At 47.2% G+C, this 20,321-nt stretch overlaps 1 protein-coding gene across 1 annotated transcript in view; it reads left to right on the top strand.

Moving 5' to 3' along the window:
* The window catches only part of LOC134948917 (vascular endothelial growth factor receptor kdr-like), a 334,002-nt gene extending 313,976 nt beyond the window's left edge, over window positions 1-20,026 (top strand). Inside the window, exon 30 of the mRNA XM_063937198.1 lies at window positions 19,141-20,026. Within this exon, the coding sequence (XP_063793268.1) occupies window positions 19,141-19,342 (202 nt within the window). The 3' untranslated portion in view covers window positions 19,343-20,026. The remainder of the gene's footprint in view (window positions 1-19,140) is intronic.
* Window positions 20,027-20,321: the final 295 nt, after the last annotated feature.

The following is a 20,321-nucleotide window of genomic DNA, read 5'->3' as shown; positions in this document are numbered from 1 at the left end:
CCGCCGCCACGCACCCAGCGCTGCCGATGCGCCCGCAGGGCACAGCTCCACACGTATGCGCCGAGGTGTTGCTAAAAAACCCACTCAGAATGAGCAGTTCAAGGAAAATTATCAGGAAGTGACTGTCTGGATTTGGTAATGGGCAGTTTACAGGGAGTGTCATGACGTATATCTGCCTTCAACTGCGAGCTCGTATGTGCAAAAACATGGTGCCTGCACTGCTACTGCTGTGTCCAGTCTGTGTAACCATAGAAAACCTTAGAACTGAACAGAATTTGTGTATAGGCTACAAATGTGTACACAATTGCGAATGAGTGTAAAATGCTCCGGTGGGAGTCTCTTTCATTTTTAGGTGGCAGCTTCACTTGCTAACATTGGCAGTTCCACAGCCTAGAAAATCACAATTAAATTAGGCCCAATGTGTGTGTGGAACTGAGTTCGGTATTGCATCACACTTCCTGTCCACTAACTCTGGAAATACCCCTTAAATGTTGCGCACAGTAGGGGCAGGCGCTATGCAGATCATCAGTGAACGGACATTGGTGGTCATTCCAAGTTGTTCGCTAGCTGTTTTCGGTCGCTGCGCAGCGATCAGGCAAAAAAGCGGCACTTCTGCGCATGCGTATGCGGCGCAATGCGCATGCGCGATGTACTTTCACAACAGCCAAAGTAGTTTCACACAAGGTCTAGCGAAGCTTTTCAGTCGCACTGCTAGCCGCAGAGTGATTGACACGAAGTTGGCGTTTCAGGGTGGCAACTGACCGTTACAGGGAGTGTTCGAAAAAAATGCAGGCGTGCCAGGAAAAATGCAGGCGTGTTTGTGACGTCAAATCCGGAACTGAACAGTCTGAAGTGATAGGAGTAGGTCTGGAGCTACTGTAAAACTGCACAATTTTTTTTTTTTAGTCGCTGTGCGATCCTTTCGTTCGCACTTCTGCTAAGTTAAAATACACTCCCAGAGGGCGGCGGCATAGCGTTTGCACGACTGCTAAAAACTGCTAGCGAGCGATCAACTCGGAATGACCCCCCTATGTGTGAAGGATTCTGTAATTATTTTGTTCTGTGTTCTGAAGCACTCTAATTGTATGGAAGAAAGACCATTGCTTTTGTGGTATACACATTCTTATTATGCAATACTGCAACCATTAATGGATGAATAAATTGTGAGTTTTCTTTAAAAGCAGTAAGCTAAAATAAATGTATTCACACTGGGTCCAAAAGCTACTGCAGAGAAGTAAATGTAAGACTTGGGACAATATCACTCAGGAGTTCAGCGTTATAAGGAAAGATCAGAGACATTTACCCTGGATATATTTCAGACAATTTCTCTACTTGACAGTAAAGCTTCTTGTGGCTCATTACTTTGCGTTTTCAAACACGCACTGTTTGATTTGTCATTCTCCTGCCAGATCCTGCTGTTCTTATGGCTTGTGAGGTATTTGTTTTCTGTGCCTGGCAAACTAACCAAGCGTCAGGTCAGAGAGTGTGAGAGCCAACTAAAATGAGCCCAAAACCAGATATTATTTTGCTTAAATGTCCAACAAATTAATTGGGTTTAAAGAATGACAAATATAGCATTACTTTATTATCATGCATTATTATGTAATGTGATGTGATAAGCTTTCCAAAACAAAGAGTTTAGTGAACTAATGTGATTAGTGCTGATATGTCTGTGAATGACATCGTCCACAAACATATTGGGGGTCATTCCAACCCGTTCGCATGCAGCGGTTTGTCGCTGCGGTGCAAACGGGTCCGGAATGCGCATGCGTGGCGGCCGGCCTGCGCGTGCGCGTCAATGCCGCCGGGTTACGTCGCGAACAACGAAGAAAGCGGTCGCAGAGACGACCGCAAGAAGATTGACAGAAAGAAGGCATTCGTGGGCGTCACCGGACTAGTGCCTGCCGTTTTCGGGCAGTGATGAAGAAAACGCAGGCGTGTCCAGGAGAACGGAGGGCGGATGTCTGACGTCAAAGCCGGCCCCAGCATCGCAGAGATCGTCGCACAGGGTAAGTATGTCCAGGGCTGGTCTTGTTTTACTTGACATTTTTTTAACTTAGCAGGGCTGCACAAGCGATCGCAGCCCTGCTAAGATAAAATACACTCCCCCATAGGCGTGGACTAGTTGATCGCAGCAGCAGCAAAAAATAAACTCGGAATGACCACCATCGCTTCGGCCCTGCAACACAACCAATGCCTAATTTATCTGCAGATATACCGATGTGTCATAAATCTAGCCGCAATACACCACACTAGCATTGAGCACCTTTTATGCAGCAGGCGCTCCTTAATCGCAATGCAACTGGAACGCACAAGGAGACTATACTGATTAATTTGATATGCGGTACTTGTATATTGTGTGTGACTGAATCTGTATACGGACTTGCACATCACAGCCCCATAGAGTGGGACTTCCTGTGCTGCGGCCCCATATAGATTGTACTGCAGTAAACCTCAGAAAACTGCACTGATCAGATGTTTCTCTGACGTCCTAGTGGATGCTGGGGACTCCGTAAGGACCATGGGGAATAGACGGCTCCGCAGGAGACTGGGCACATCTAAAGAAAGATTTAGGTCTATCTGGTGTGCACTGGCTCCTCCCCCTATGACCCTCCTCCTAGCCTCAGTTAGATTTCTGTGCCCGGCCGAGCTGGATGCACACTAGGGGCTCTCCTGAGCTCCTAGAAAGAAAGTATAGTTTAGGTTTTTTATTTTACAGTGAGACCTGCTGGCAACAGGCTCACTGCAGCGAGGGACTAAGGGGAGAAGAAGCGAACCTACCTAAGTGGTGGTAGCTTGGGCTTCTTAAGCTACTGGACACCATTAGCTCCAGAGGGATCGCACACAGGACCCGACCTCGTCGTCCGTTCCCGGAGCCGCGCCGCCGTCCCCCTTACAGAGCCAGAAGCAAGAAGGTCCGGAAAATCGGCGGCTGAAGACTTCTGTCTTCTCCAAGGTAGCGCACAGCACTGCAGCTGTGCGCCATTGCTCCTCATGCACACCACACACTTCGGTCACTGATGGGTGCAGGGCGCTGGGGGGGGGCGTCCTGAGCAGCAATATTAACACCTTGGCTGGCAAAACTGACACCATATATAGCCCCAGAGGCTATATAGGTGTAAATTACCCCTGCCAGAATAACACAAAAAGCGGGAGAAAGCCAGCCGAAAAAGGGGCGGAGCCATCTCCCTCAGCACACTGGCGCCATTTTCCCTCACAGCTCCGCTGGAAGGATCGCTCCCTGGCTCTCCCCTGCAGTCCTGCACTACAGAAAGGGTAAAAAAGAGAGGGGGGGGCACAAATTTAGGCGCAGTATAATATATATATGCAGCTATAAGGGAAAACACTCTTTATAGGTGATATCCCTGTGGTATATAGCGCTCTGGTGTGTGCTGGCATACTCTCCCTCTGTCTCCCCAAAGGGCTTTGTGGGGTCCTGTCCTCTGTCAGAGCATTCCCTGTGTGTGTGCTGTGTGTCGGTACCGCTGTGTCGACATGTATGATGAGGAAAATGATGTGGAGGCAGAGCAAATGCCTGTAAATGTGTTGTCACCCCCTGAGGGGTCGACACCTGTGTGGATGGACTTATGGAAGGAATTACGTGACAGTGTCAGCTCCTTACATAAAAGGTTTGACGACATAGGACAGCCGGCTACTCAGCTTGTGACTGTTCCAGCGTCTCAAATGTCATCAGGGGCTTTAAAACGCCCGCTACCTCAGATGGCAGACACAGATGTCGACACGGATACCGACTCCAGTGTCGACGACGATGAGATTAGTGTACCCTCCAATAGGTCCACCCGTTACATGATTGAGGCAATGAAAAATGTATTACACATTTCTGATAGTACCCCAGGTACCACAAAAAAGGGTATTCTGTTCGGTGAGGAAAAACTACCAGTAGTTTTTCCTGTATCTGAGGAATTAAATGAGGTGTGTGAGGAAGCCTGGACTTCCCCCGATAAGAAATTGATAATTTCTAAACGGTTATTGGCAGCGTACCCTTTCCCGCCAGAGGATAGGTCACGTTGGGAAACGTCCCCTAGGGTAGATAAAGCGCTTACACGTTTATCAAAACAGGTGGCACTACCGTCTCCGGATACGGCCGCCCTAAAGGATCCTGCTGATAGAAAGCAGGAGGCTACCCTAAAAGCTATATATACACACACGGGCATTATATTGCGACCAGCGATTGCATCAGCATGGATGTGCAGTGCTGCTGCTGCGTGGTCAGATTCCCTGTCGGATAATATTGATACCCTGGATAGGGACACTATTTTGCTGACAGTAGAGCATATAAAGGACGCTGTCTTATACATGCGTGATGCACAGAGGGATATTTGCCGGCTGGCATCAAAAATAAGCGCAATGTCCATTGCCGCCAGAAGGGGGTTATGGACTCGGCAGTGGTCAGGTGATGCCGATTCAAAAAGGCACATGAAAGTTTTGCCTTATAAGGGGGTGGAACTGTTTGGGGATGGTCTTTCAGACCTCGTTTCCACAGCTACGGCTGGGAAATCGACATTTTTGCCACAGGCTACCCCACAGCAAAAGAAGGCACCGTATTATCAAGTACAGTCCTCTCGGCCCCATAAACACAAGAGGGCTCGAGGCGCATCCTTTCTGCCAAGAGGCAAAGGTAGAGGGAAAAAGCTGCAGCATACAGCCAGTTCCCAAGAGCAAAAGTCCTCCCCCGCGTCCGGTAAGTCCACAGCATGACGCTGGGGCTTCACAGGCGGATCCGGGTACGGTGGGGGCCCGTCTCAGAAATTTCAGCACACAGTGGGCTCTCTCACAGGTGGATCCCTGGGCCCTTCAAGTAGTATCTCAGGGGTACAGGCTGGAATTCGAGACGTCCCCCCCCCCCCCGCCGTTTTCTAAAATCTGCCTTACCAGCAACTCCCTCTGCTAGGGAGGCAGTGTTGGTGGCTATCCAAAAACTGTATTCACAGCAAGTGATTGTCAAGGTACCCCTCCTTCAGCAAGGGAAGGGTTACTATTCCACAATGTTTGTGGTACCGAAACCGGACGGTTCGGTGAGACCCATCTTAAATTTAAAATCCTTGAACACTTATATCAAAAGGTTCAAGTTCAAGATGGAATCGCTCAGGGCGGTTATTGCGAGCCTGGACGAGGGGGATTACATGGTCTCCCTGGACATCAAGGATGCGTACCTGCATGTCCCCATTTACCCTCCTCACCAGGAGTACCTCAGATTTGTAGTACAGGACTGTCACTATCAGTTCCAGACGCTGCCGTTTGGGTTATCCACGGCACCGAGGGTCTTTACCAAGGTAATGGCCGAAATGATGATACTCCTTCGCAAGAAGGGAGTTTTAATTATCCCGTACTTGGACGATCTCCTGATAAAGGCGAGGTCCAAGGAACAGTTGGTAGTGGGGGTAGCACTTTCTCGGGAAGTGCTACAACAGCACGGCTGGATTCTCAATATTCCAAAGTCACAGCTGGTCCCGACGACACGTCTTCTGTTCCTGGGAATGATTCTGGACACAGACCAGAAAAAAGTGTTTCTTCCAGTGGAAAAAGCCGAGGAGTTGTCATCTCTAGTCAGAGACCTCCTAAAACCGGGACAGGTGTCGGTACATCAATGCACACGAGTCCTGGGAAAAATGGTAGCTTCGTACGAAGCGATTCCATTCGGAAGGTTCCACGCAAGGACTTTCCAGTGGGACCTGTTGGACAAATGGTCCGGGTCCCATCTCCAGATGCAACAGCGGATAACCCTGTCGGCAAGGACCAGGGTGTCGCTGCTGTGGTGGCTGCAGAGGGTTCATCTACTAGAGGGCCGCAGATTCGGAATACAGGACTGGGTCCTGGTGACCACGGATGCCAGCCTTCGGGGCTGGGGCGCAGTCACACAGGGAAGAAATTTCCAAGGACTGTGGTCAAATCAGGAGATTTCGCTTCACATAAATATTCTAGAGCTAAGGGCCATTTACAATGCCCTAAGCCAAGCAAGGCCCCTGCTTCAGAACCAGCCGGTACTGATCCAATCAGACAACATCACGGCGGTCGCCCCATGTAAACAGACAGGGCGGCACAAGAAGCAGGAGGGCAATGGCAGAAGCCACAAGGATTCTCCGATGGGCGGAAAATCATGTGTTAGCACTGACAGCAGTGTTCATTCCGGGAGTGGACAACTGGGAAGCAGACTTCCTCAGCAGGCACGACCTCCACCCGGGAGAATGGGGACTTCATCCAGAAGTCTTCCAAATGCTGGTAAACCGGTGGGAAAGACCAGAGGTGGACATGATGGCGTCCCGCCTCAACAAAAAGCTAAAAAGATATTGCGCCAGGTCAAGGGACCCTCAGGCGATCGCTGTGGACGCTCTAGTAACACCGTGGGTGTACCAGTCGGTTTATGTGTTTCCTCCTCTGCCTCTCATTCCCAAGGTACTGAGAAAAGGGCATGCCGGAGGAAGTCATCCCTACCCTGATCAAAGCCAGGAAGGATGTCACTGCAAAACATTATCACCGCATTTGGCAGAAATATGTTGCTTGGTGTGAGGCCAGGAAGGCCCCAACGGAGGAATTTCAACTGGGTCGATTCCTGCATTTCCTGCAAGCAGGGGTGACGTTGGGCCTCAAATTGGGGTCCATTAAGGTCCAGATTTCGGCCCTGTCGATTTTCTTCCAGAAAGAACTGACTTCACTGCCTGAAGTTCAGACTTTTGTCAAAGGAGTTCTGCGTATTCAGCCTCCTTTTGTGCCCCCAGTGGCACCTTGGGATCTCAATGTGGTTTTGGAGTTCCTGAAATCACATTGGTTTGAACCACTTAAGACTGTGGATTTGAAATATCTCACGTGGAAAGTGGTCATGCTGTTGGCTCTGGCTTCGGCCAGGCGTGTGTCAGAATTGGCGGCTTTGTCCTATAAAAGCCCTTATCTGATTTTCCATATGGATAGGGCAGAGTTGAGGACTCGCCCTCAGTTTCTCCCGAAGGTGGTATCAGTGTTTCACTTGAACCAGCCTATTGTGGTGCCTGCGGCTACTAGGAACTTGGAGGATTCCAAGTTACTGGACGTAGTCAGGGCCCTGAAAATTTATGTTTCCAGGACGGCTGGAGTCAGGAAAACTGACTCGCTGTTTATCCTGTATGCACCCAACAAACTGGGTGCTCCTGCTTCTTAGCAGACTATCGCGCGCTGGATTTGTAGCACTATTCAGCTGGCGCATTCTGCGGTGGGACTACCGCAGCCTAAATCTGTAAAAGCCCATTCCACAAGGAAGGTGGGCTCATCTTGGGCGGCTGCCCGAGGGGTCTCGGCTTTACAACTTTGCCGAGCTGCTACTTGGTCAGGGGCAAACACGTTTGCAAAATTCTACAAATTTGATACCCTGGCTGAGGAGTACCTGGAGTTCTCTCATTCGGTCAGAGAAAATAAGAATTTACTCACCGGTAATTCTATTTCTCGTAGTCCGTAGTGGATGCTGGGCGCCCATCCCAAGTGCGGATTGTCTGCAATACTTGTAAATAGTTATTGTTACACAAATCGGGTTGTTATTGCGAGCCATCTGTTCAGAGGCTCCGTTGTTACCATACTGTTAACCGGGGTTCCTATCACGAGTTATACGGTGTGATTGGTGTGGCTGGTATGAGTCTTACCCAGGATTCAAAATCCTTCCTTATTGTGTCAGCTCTTCCGGGCACAGTGTCCTAACTGAGGCTTGGAGGAGGGTCATAGGGGGAAGAGCCAGTGCACACCAGATAGACCTAAATCTTTCTTTAGATGTGCCCAGTCTCCTGCGGAGCCGTCTATTCCCCATGGTCTTACGGAGTCCCCAGCATCCACTACGGACTACGAGAAATAGAATTACTGGTGAGTAAATTCTTATTTTCTCTTACGTCCTAGAGGTTGCTGGGGTCCATATTAGTACCATGGGGTATAGACAGGTCCTCCAGGAGCCATTGGCACTTTAAGAGTTTAACAGTATGGGATGGCTCCTCCCTTTATGCCCCTCCTACCAGACTCAGTTTAGAAAATGCGCCCGGAGGAGCTGGTCACAGCTAGGGGAGCTCTACAGAGCTTTTTTAGTAAAAGTTTTTTTAGAGCTTGTTATTTTACAGTAAGGCTGCTGGCAACAGCCTCCCTGCAGCGAGGGACTGAGGGGGGGGGGGGGGGGAGCAGTGTCCGCCCTGCGGGGTCTGAGCCACTGTCTCCGCTGACTGGACACTGAGCTCCAGAGGGGATAGATCGCTCCCTGCCACAGGAGAATGCTCACCCCGGCAGCATGCCGCCACCCTCTTGCAGAGCTGAAGTGTGGTGAGTGAGTCATCGGCTCCCTGGCAAGCGGGGAGCCGATGTTAAGATGGCGGCTACAGGGTAGGGAGCGCAGTACTGACTGCGCTCCGGGGGCTCAGCGGTACATGATGCGGCGCTGTGAGGGGCGCCCTGAGCCAGCTCTTTAATCCTACACTGACCAGAAAACCTGTCTGGGTCCTCAAATCTCAGCCAGCAGAAAATCCTCAGGCCAGTATGATCTTGGAAGAGCGGGAAGACAGCGCCATTAAGGGGGCGGAGCTTCTCCTCAGAGCGGACCCAGCAGCGTTCAGCGCCATTTTCCTGCCTGCAAACACGCTGCCTGTGAAGAGCAGTCCCTCCAGAGCAACTCCAGCTATCTGTACGGTACCAGGGGGTTGTAGAAGGGAGGGGAGGCTGTGTATAAACTGTGTCACCTATTAAGGGACACAGTCAGCGCTGGTTAAGGGTCTCCCTATACCTGTATAGTGCTGTGTGTGGGTTGGCCATTCTTGGGGGGGAAACTCTGTCTGCCCTGTACCCTGTATGTGGGGTGTGCAAGCAACCATGTCTAGAGACTCTGTCTCATATGCTGCAGAGGATATATCTGCTCAGGAAGATCCCATCCCATGTAATCAGGATTGCACTGTTGTAGCGCAGATCCCGGCTAGAGATCTGGAGTGGTTAGTCTCTCTTAGGGGGGCTATTTCTCAGATTTCTGAAATGGTTGCAAGGACTGAGCATACAACTCAGGCATTGCAGTCCTCTGTGGCAGTATGGTCCGATACTGCTCCCCCGGGGCCCCCTGTGGTATATTCTCACAAACGTGCTCTTGCCCAAATTACGCAGGATGACACGGATACCGATTCTGACCAAGCAGACGGTGATGGGGATGTGTCAAGGGGGACGGCATCACTGGCTAAGGGGGTGCAGTTGATGATTGAGGCCATGCGAGATGTGTTAAATATTTCTGACACACCTCCTGAGCAGGTTGAGGAGTCTTTATTCAAACTGTAAGAAAGCCCTTCTGACCTTCCCTGCTTCTAAGGAATTAAATGCCATTTTTGAAAAGGCCTGAGAAAACCCGGAGAAAAAATTCCAGATCCCTAAGAGGGTTCTGGTTGCTTTTCCCTTTCCAGAGGACGATAAAAAAAAATGGGAGTCCCCGCCTATAGTTGACGCCTCTGTTTCCAGGCTGTCTAAACAGGTGGTTTTGCCTGTCCCGGGATCTACCGCGTTGAAAGACCCGGCGGATCGCAAGGTGGATGCTACGCTCAAATCCATATCCACGATACTGCGGCCTACTATTGCCTGTGCATGGATTTCAAAAGCAATAGCAAAGTGGTCAGTCACTCTGCAGGAGGACTTGACTACGATGGATAAAGGTGACGTTGATTTGTTTTTATGTAACATACAGGATTCTGCAGGGTTTCTGGTGGAATCCATGAAGGATCTGGGTTCCATGGCTGCGGGGATCTCCTCCAAGACCGTCTCAGCTCACAGGGGCCTCTGGCTGTGCCAATGGTCTGCGGACGCGGAATCCAGGAAAAGTGTGGAGAGCCTACCCTATACAGGTCAGGCTCTGTTTGGGAAGGCGCTGGATGCGTGGATTGCCACAGCTACAGCGGGTAAGTCTCCTTTTCTCCCCTCCGCTGCAACGGCTACGAAGAAGCCTTTTTCTCCCAACACGTCACAGTCCTTTCGGCCCACTAGGACTAGAAAGAACAAGCCCTCTCACACCTTCTTTAGAGGTGGTCATGCCAAATCCAAAAAGCCTGCTCCTGCAGTTTCCCAGGACCAAAAGCCTGCTTCTGGTGCCTCAAAGTCCTCAGCATGATAGTGGACCACGCAGCCTGGAAGTTGGTCAGGTGGGAGCGAGACTCCGGCATTTCAGCCACATCTGGGTGTTGTCCGGCCTGGATCCCTGGATACACAGGATATTGTGTCCCGGGGGTACAGGCTGTAGTTTCAAACTCTCCCACCTCACCGATTCTTCAAATCAGGCTTGCCGACATTGCCAGCAGACAGAGCTATTTTACTGGATGCTATCCGAAAATTGGTGTTCTCGGAGGTCATTGTTCCAGTTCCACCTCATCAGTTGAACAAAGGTTACTATTCAAACCTTTTTGTCGTACCGAAGCCGGATGGTTCGGTCAGGCCAATTCTGAACTTGAAATCATTGAACCCTTATCTCAGGGACTTCAAATTCAAAATGGAGTCCCTGCGAGCGGTTATCTCTGGACTGACGGAGGGGGGGGGGGTTCCTGGTGTCCCTGGACATCAAGGATGCGTACCTTCACATTCCCAATTGGTCGCTGCATTAGGCTTATCTCAGGTTTGCACTGTTAGACGATCACTATCAGTTTCAGGCACTGCCATTCGGTCTCTCCACAGCACCGAGGATCTTCACCAAGGTGATGGCAGAGATGATGGTTCTCCTCCGCAAGCAGGGGGTTAACAAAATTCTGTATCTGGATGACCTGCTGATCAAGGCATCATCCAGGGAGAAGTTGTTAATATCCATTGCTCTCATGACGCATCTGCTCAAGGAGCACGGTTGGATCCTGAACCTTCCAAAGTCTCATCTGGAGCCGACAAGGAAGCTGTCTTTCCTGGGGATGATCCTCGACACGGAGGTGCAGAGGGTGTTTCTACTGGTGGAGAAAGCGTTGGTGATTCAAACTATAGTCCGGCATGTCTTGAAGCCGGCCCGGGTATCGATTCATCAGTGCATCCACCTTCTGGCGAAGATGGTTGCCTCCTACAGGCTCTGCAGTACGGAAGGTTTCATGCTCGGTCCTTTCAACTGGATCTCTTGGACCAGTGGTCGGGATCTCACCTACATATGCACTGTCGCCGAAAGCAAGGATTTCGCTCCTCTGGTGGCTGCAACTAGCTCACCTTCTGGAGGGCCGAAGGTTCGGGGTTCAGGACTGGATCTTTCTAACCACGGATGCAAGTCTAAGAGGTTGGGGAGCAGTCGCTCAAGGGGAAACCTTCCAAAGAAGGTGGTCAAGTCTGGAATCCCTTCTTCCGATAAACGGCCTTCTTCAAGCGGCACACCTTCTACAGGTTCGGGCTGTTCAGGTGCAGTCGGACAACGTGACCACATTGGCCTACATAAACCAACAGGGCGGAACGAAGAGCAGGGCTGCAATGTCAGAGGTGGCAAAGATCCTCTTTTGGGCAGAAAGACACGCTGTAGCGATGTCAGCAATCTTCATTCCGGGAGTAGACAACTGGGAAGTGGACTTCCTCAGCAGACATGATCTCCATCCAGGAGAGTGGGGCCTCCTCCCGGAGGTGTTCGATGAGATAACCGGTTGGTGGGGGGTTCCTCACATAGACATGATGGCTTCCTGCCTCAACAAGAAGCTGAGGAAGTACTGTTCCAGGTCGAGAGACCCACAGGCAGTGGCGGTGGACGCACTAGTAACGCCGTGGGTGTTCACGTCAGTGTATGTGTTCCCTCCACTTCCTCTTATCCCAAGAGTTCTACAACCTGTAAAAAGAACAAGGGTTCTGGCAATCCTCATTGCTCTGGACTGGCCAAGGAGGGCTTGGTACGCAGATCTGCTGGATCTACTGCTGGAAGATCCAAGGCCTCTACCTCTTCGGGAGGATCTTCTATTACAGGGGCCGTTCGCTTATCAAGACTTACCACGGCTACGTTTGACAGCATGGCGGTTGAGTGCCAGATTTTAGCTCGGAAGGGTATTCTGAGTGAGGTTATTCCTACCCTGATACAGGCTAGGAAGGGGGTAACGTCTAAACATTACCATCGAATTTGGAAAAAGTATGTGTCTTGGTGTGAATCCAAGAAGTTTCCTGCGGTGCAGTTTCAACTTGGACGGTTTCTCCTTTTCCTGCAAGCAGGTGTGGATTTAGGCCTGAGATTGGGCTGCATACAGGTCCAGATTTTGGCCTTATCCATTTTCTTCCAGAAACAATTGGCTGTCCTCCCTTAGGTTCAGACCTTTTAAAAGGGGTTTTGCACATCCAGCCCCCTTTTGTGGCACCAACGGCACCATGGGATCTTGGGGGGGTCATTCCGAGTTGATTGCTAGATAAAAATGTTTGCAGCGCAGTGATTAAGTGAAAAAGCGGCACTTCTGCGCATGCGTATACGGCACAATGCGCACGCGCGACGTACTTTCACAACAGCCGATGTAGTTTTACACAAGGTCTAGCGAAGCTTTTCAGTCGCAATGGCCACCGCAGAGTGATTGACATGAAGTGGGCATTTCTGGGTGTCAACTGACCGTTTTCAGGGAGTGTTCAGAAAAATGCAGGCGTGCCAGGAAAAACGCAGGCATGGCTGGGCGAACGCAGGGCGTGTTTGTGACGTCAAAACAGGAACTGAACAGTCTGAAGTGATCGCAAACGCTGAGTAGGTCTGGAGCTACTCTAAAACTGCACAATTTTTTTTTGTAGCCGCTCTGCGATCATTTCGTTCGCACTTCTGCTAAGCTAAAATACACTCCCAGAGGGCGGCGGCTTAGCATTTGCACGACTGCTAAAAACTGCTAGCGAGCGAACAACTCGGAATGACCCCCTTGATGTGTTATTGCAGTTCCTGAAATCGCATTGGTTTGAATCTCTACATGGAAGGCGGTAACTTTGTTGGCCTTGGCTTCTGCTCGACGTTTGTCAGAATTGGGGGCTTTTCCTGTAAAAGTCCCTATCTGGTCTTCCATGAAGATAGGGCGGAACTCAGGACTCGTCCACAGTTCCTTCCTAAGGTTGTGTCAGCTTTTCATATCAACCAACCTATTGTGGTGCCAGTGGCTAATGACTCCACAGTTGCTTCAAAGGCCTTGGATGTTGTGAGGACTTTGAAGATTTATGTGAATAGGACTGCTCGTCTCAGGAAATCTGACTCTCTGTTTGTCCTCTATGATCCCAAGAAAATTGGGTGTCCTGCTTCTAAGCAGTCGAGTTCTCGTTGGATCAGGTTCACCATCCAGCATGCCTATTCTACGGCAGGATTGCCGTGTCCCAAATCGGTTAAGGCCCACTCTACTCGTAAAGTGGGTTCTTCCTGGGCGGCTGCCCGGGGTGTCTCAGCCTTACAGCTTTGCCGAGCGGCTACTTGGTCTGGTTCGAACATGTTTGCTAAGTTTTACAAGTTTGATACTTTAGCCTCTGATGACCTCAAGTTTGGTCAAGCAGTTCTGCAGGAGCCTGCGCGCTCTCCCTCCTGTTCTGGGAGCTTTGGTACATCCCCATGGTACTAATATGGACCCCAACATCCTCTAGGACGTAAGAGAAAATAGGATTTTAATTACCTACCGATAAATCCTTTTCTCGTATTCCGCAGAGGATGCTGGGCACCCGCCCAGCGCTTCTTTATCCTGCAGTGGTTATTTGGTTTAATACTACCTGGTTCCTAGGTAAGTTCTGTGTTCGTTCCTGTTTCAGTACTGTTTCATTGTTGCTGAGTTCTCCGGCCTGTTGGACGGATTTGCCTTGTTGTGTGAGCTGGTATGAATCTCGCCACTATCTGTGTATTTCCTTCTCTCGAAGTATATTGTCTCCTCTGGCACAGTTTATAGACTGAGTCTAGTAGGAGGGGCATAGAGTGAGAAGCCAGCCCACACTGTTAAACTCTTAAAGTGCCAATGGCTCCTGGTGGACGCGTCTATGGCCCTCATTCCGAGTTGTTCACTCGCTAGCTGCTTTTAGCAGCATTGCACACGCTAGTCCGCCGCCCTCTGGGAGTGTATCTTAGCTTAGCAGAATAGCGAACGAAAGAGTAGCAGAATTGCTACTAAATATTTTCTTGCAGTTTCTGAGTAGCTCCAGACCTACTCCTAGATTGCGATCAGATCGGTCCGTTTAGTTCCTGGTTTGACGTCACAAACACGCCCTGTGTTCGGCCAGCCACTCCCCCGTTTCTCCAGACACTCCCGCGTTTTTCCCTGACACGCCTGCGTTTTTTAGCACACTCCCGGAAAACGCTCAGTTACCACCCAGAAACGCCCCTTTCCTGTCAATCATTCACCGATCAGCAGTTCGACAGAAAAGCGCCGTAGGATCAACACTAAAACTGCTAAGTTTTTAGTAAAATAACTAAGCGCATGCGCAACTAATTAACTAAGTACCATGCGCATGCGCATTTAGCAGCAAATCGCAGCATAGCGAAAATCGGCAATGAGCGAACAACTCGGAATGACCACCTATACCCCATGGTACTAATATGGACCCCAGCATCCTCTACTGACTACGAGAAAAGGATTAACCGGTAGGTCATTAAAATCTTATTTTTACTAAATTTTCCACTTCGATACTTCCCGCCCACAGACTCACTAACAAATCTCAGACAGTGTCTAAAGTTTTGCTGAAACAGGACACAACTGGAAAAGCTGTAAAATCACACACAATGCCTCTACACTTGTGACCATTAGACTGTATCTCTATTACCTATGAAACCAGCAAGCCAATCACAGATATCTAGCTTTCCTCACACTTATGCTGGCCATACACTAGGTCAATACCGCGTACAAATACACGGTATCGACACCTCGTTCGATGCATCATGTGCACATCAACATCATATATGTTTTGTGCACGATTATGATGCATAGCGCGGTCAAGTGGATCGAACGTCGCATCCCCTGATCATAATCGTATGCACATCGTACCATGGTGGTCATTCCGAGTTGTTCACTCGCAAGCTGCTTTTAGCAGCTTTGCACACGCTAAGCCGCCGCCTACTGGGAGTGAATCTTAGCATAGTAAAATTGCGAACGAAAGATTAGCAGAATTGCGAATAGACACTTCTTAGCAGTTTCTGAGTAGCTCCAGACTTACTCGGCATCTGCGATCAGTTCAGTCAGTTTCGTTCCTGGTTTGACGTCACAAACACACCCAGCATTCGCCCAGACACTCCCCCGTTTCTTCAGACACTCCCGCGTTTTTCCCAGAAACGGCATCTTTTTTCACACACTACCATAAAACGGCCTGTTTCCGCCCAGAAACACCCACTTCCTGTCAATCACATTACGATCACCAGAACGAAGAAAAAACCTTGTAATGCCGTGAGTAAAATACCTAACTGCATAGCAAATTTACTTGGCGCAGTCACAGTGCGAACATTGCGCATGCGCAATTAGCGGAAAATCGCTGCGATGCGAAGAAAATTACTGAGCGAACAACTCGGAATGAGGGCCCATGTTTTAGGCACACGAGATGCATTGAACAATTTTGAGTGACATTTCGCTGGAATTTTTTTTTTGTGAGGCACACGGCGGGTTGTTTAACAACGGGTCGTTAGCACATTGTGTGTCATTCGGGAGGCCTGGACTGCCAGGGCGCTTCCAGGGGAGTTCAAGGGAAATCGTGAGATGACTTGCATCGGATGCGGGTCGTCCTAATGTATGGGCAGCATTAAGTGCAACTGACAGGACTGACCAGACCACATGCTGGACAGATTCCGTTCATTTACACTCTTGGGTCACTTCATTAATACTAGTGCCCCAGAGAGTTGTAATATATTTAACAATGTAATAATAAAATCGCTCCATCATTAAAATGTCAAGTTGTTAGCCATTTTACTTTGCTTTGCGTGCTCTAGTTATCATATAATGACATATTTTACTTTCTCCAAATGTACTTTTGCTCTGTTTAAAACTGGCAAACTCCTCTGCATCAGAGCCAAAAGATACTGATAGAAGTTGGGTGTGAGCAGTTCTCTACGTGGCTGCTCAGATGAAATAACTGGTAGCATTCACATATAGCTCATCCAGTGCAGTGGCATCATTCCCACTAGGATAAGCTCTTGTCATAGGTATGCTTTCTGTGGAATTGTGTGTGATGTCGGGCTTGCCAAGTTTCTTCTTACCAGTAAAACTCTAAAGACAGACTTTATTTATTATTATTTACCAGTTATTTATATAGCGCACACATATTCCGCAGCGCTTTACAGAGAATATTTGCCCATTCACATCAGTCCCTGCCCCAGTGGAGCTTACAATCTATATTCCCTATCACATGTACACACACACACATTCACGCTAGGGTTAATTTTGTAGGGAGCCAATTAACCTACCAGTATATTTTTGGATTGTGAGAGGAAACCCGAGTACCCGGAGGAAACCCACGCAAGTACGGGGAGAATATACAAACTCCACACAGTTAGGGCCATGGTGGGAATCAAACCCATGACCTCAGTGCTGTGAGGCAGTAATGCTAACCATTACACCATCCATACTGCCCCATCCGTACTGACTTGTCAGGCTCATAGAAAACTGTGGACCAAATATTCTGTGGCCACATTAGTTCTAAAGCTGGGTACACAATAAACGATGGTGTGTCCCAGATGCGATGTACCGATATATTGCACTGTTGTACACACTGCATGATATATGGTACATTGATGGTACAACCCGTAGAACTTGAGATAGGGCAAACCTGCGGATGACAGGCGTAGACTTTATATAATTCAAATTTGTGTCAGAACGATATATATCGTCCAATATGTCACTTAGCGTGTACCTAGCTCGAGGAGGGCCACACATGATAGAAATGTTATGTACCCATTATTATCCAATTCTTAAAACCTAACTCCTCCTAAAAATGTTTTTTTTATTTATTTTTTATTTTTTTGCCCAACTTGCTACAGTATATGTGTGAGACTCCCATGCCATGCAACAGTTGTTGTCCCAGTGTTGACAACCAGGAGCAACCGGCATCATTTTCTAACCGGTTGTCCAGTTGGTACCTGTATAATAAGCTGTCGTAATGCTCTTTTGACCTCGTCTTTTCTCAGTTGTTAATATCTTGACAAGAAGTGTAGCTGTGCAGAGTGAGAGGAGTTCTTCCACACTTTGCAGTCCCCGGCAGGGTGTCATCAATATTCTAAGTTGGGAGGAGAACTTTTTGGGGAAAAATTATTTTAATTATTTTAAGTGTTTTAACATTTAATGTACAGACAGCTATCGGTTTATGTTGTTCTGCCTTTAATCAAAATATAATTTTTTTTTCTTTCAATCAGATAGAAAAGATAAAAACTGCTATGTCACCATGCTATAAACAATAAACCAACAATAAGCTATGCATAGAAGCAGTGGCGTAAGTTCGTCACAGTTGCCCGGAGGCAAGATAAATATTGGTGCCCCCCTATTTCCTAAATTAAGATAAATATATGTATGTGTATGTGTGTGTGTGTGTGTGTGTGTGTGTGTGTGTGTGTGTGCGTGTGTGTATATGGTGTATTCTGAAATAAAAATATATACTGTATTTATACATTTAAATGTCTTTTATTTTAAATCACACATTTCTTGGCAGTCATACCCAGGATTAGAACGTATAACCTGTTACACTAACAGCAGACACTTTACTGATGGAGTTATTTGCTCCTGTAGAGGAAGCATGAGAATTCTAACTATATAAAGTTACGTGTAATTGTCAGAGAAGTATCTTCATATAGTTAAAATTCTCATATTTCCTATACAGGAGCAAACAGCTTCATCAGTAAGGTGTCTGCTTCCAGTGTAATAGGTTGTGGTTTCTAATCCTGGGTGTGATACTTGTAAAATGTGTATCTACAGTATAATAAAAAGGGTGTGATTTGAATGGTGCAGGGACCAGTGAGGAAGTCGGCCACTGAAAAGATAGCGGCAGCTATCAATTAACTTAATTCAGTGGTGTCACAGAATGGGAGGAGAGGTGCCCCCCTTCAGAGCAGGAGCGCGGCGGCAGATGACTCCGTTGCCTCCCAGAGTTCTGCCTCTGCATAGAAGAGTAACTGTAAATTAAGATGTACTTGAAGACATCAAATGTTATTCCAGAAGAACAGTTTGGCATATCTATTCCTAACGTACTTCCTGACTCTCCCTGAATGTCAGGGAAATGACCTGAATTAAGGTCCCCATACATCTGAGACAAATTGTTGCAATTTCCTGTTCCCCTGATGCCTGGGTACACAAATATGGTGGGATCCAATTGTATCCCCTTTGCAACCCCAGACCTATTGTATGGGGACAGCGGTACATATCTGGACTGAAAGTGATATCTTCTGCATTACTTTTATAATGAATGGCCCTGACACTTCATTTTTACAGAGGTATTTTAAAATTTTAATTTTCTCCTACATTTGTAGAAATGAAGAGATGATGAATAGACCCCATAGTATTAGGAACACATTACCTCTTTCCCCTTTGCGCGGTGTTTCAGGAAAGTGTTATAGATCTATGAATTAGTGGTATAGTGTATATCTCCTGTAATGATGCTCATTTTTATTATTCAAGCTAAAATAAATAACAAATACATATTTAAATGTAGTGTTAATATTGCTGTATTATATGATTTAATTACTCATTATTAATTGAAGTAATATACACATATCTGTATTATATATCTTGCCATTATTTTTTTCTTTTTTCAAGTGTGTTGAGTGGGTTATTCTATGTTTACCACTTATAAAAATAAACCACCAGTTTTCCTTAAGGATTCAGTAAACAGAATTTTTTCCATCTAAATCCCTTTGCCTTAAATGTCCCACTTCCCTAACTCTCAATGGATGTGCAGGACTTCATTTAGAAACCCTGCCTGAGTAACAGTGGTGGAACAACTGCACTACAGAGGGGTAGCTATAATGTCTGGCAATGTCGTAGGCCACTGCTGCTGATTAAGCCAATCTCTCCTCATGCAGCCACTTCATGTTCTTCTCAGTCACTTCTGCACATCTGACAACCATCACTGACTGCACATCTTTCTGTCGGAAAACCTGAATAATGTGGTGTATGGACTGGGGAGTGAGCCTGCTCAGATTTATACCTGCAATATAATACTAGCAGAACTCTATATAATGAGCCAATCACAAGAAAAATGCATTGCTTTGATGAATGTCTTATACTGTTCTTTTCCATTCCATAGAATGAAAACAGTAAGCAAAAGTAAGGAGTCTGTGTTGGGGGAGAATGAGAGGCACTGTGTGAAGTATCAGCCATCTACCCAAATTGAAGAAGACTTCACGCTTGAAGACCTTGTCCTTTTGCCCATGGATCTTAGTCTTGAGTGTCACAGCCCACCTCCAGATTATGATTCTGTTGTTCATTACTCAACTCCTCCAGTGTAGCCAAAGTGGCAGTGACCTATTTATTACTGGTCCACCTAACAGCTTGTTTTGTAACGCAGCCATATTTTACAGACACTAAGCAGAACCATGACTGTCTGACTATGCCAAAAGAAAGCACTGATACACGGAGTATCCTAATATCTCGGGTAACAGACATCTGTTAATTTGTTTGGACATACAAGATCTAAATCTGAAAACAGTTACTGGCAGCAAGATGTATGCGTCTATTCGTAACTGCACATACTGTATTCCCCTCAGATGCATTGCTGTGGCCGCATTTTTGTCACAGGGGTAATTGTAGTGTATGGCCAAGTGTTATTGAATCCTATGGAGAGAGGACGAGCTGTAACAAAGAACACTAAGACACATTTTAAACATTGCTACCAAAGCCGGGCTGTTACAGTATAGGATGTACTATATATGTATTAATATATATATATTAATATATATATACTGTTACAGTATAGGATGTACTATATATACACACACATACATACTGTATATATATATATATATATATATATGTATGTATATATATTTATTTAATGGAATTAACATATTAAAAAAAGGCTTTCTTTTATCTGCCACTGAATCACAATATAGTACAGTAACTAATAGATCTGTCAGATCATTGAGATGTTTCAAGTATATGCCTAGAACATATATTTTATTATTATTAATGAATTGTGTTTTCTGTTTGTTGTAACAAGCTTGATTACCAAGTGTCATATAAGGAACTACAATGTGTTCATAGAGTGTTGTCTGATCTGAGCCAAAACTGTTTTGTCACAGACTACTGTATTTCTGTGGTAAAAGGGATACCATTCCTAATTAGCAAGCGATGGTAACCTAAGACCTACCCTGGGGACACCTGTGTGGATTGCTCTGGCCATATAGACTGAAACCACTACATGTTCAGACCCAAAATAATTTTATGGTTTTATCAAAGGCCAAATGAATCGGATGTAGGGTGTAAATG

The sequence above is a fragment of the Pseudophryne corroboree genome, chromosome 8, assembly GCF_028390025.1.
Source record: "Pseudophryne corroboree isolate aPseCor3 chromosome 8, aPseCor3.hap2, whole genome shotgun sequence".
Taxonomy (NCBI): Eukaryota; Metazoa; Chordata; class Amphibia; order Anura; family Myobatrachidae; genus Pseudophryne; species Pseudophryne corroboree.
Note: the sequence above shows the minus strand (reverse complement) of the source record. Positions and strands in the feature narration are given on the sequence as shown.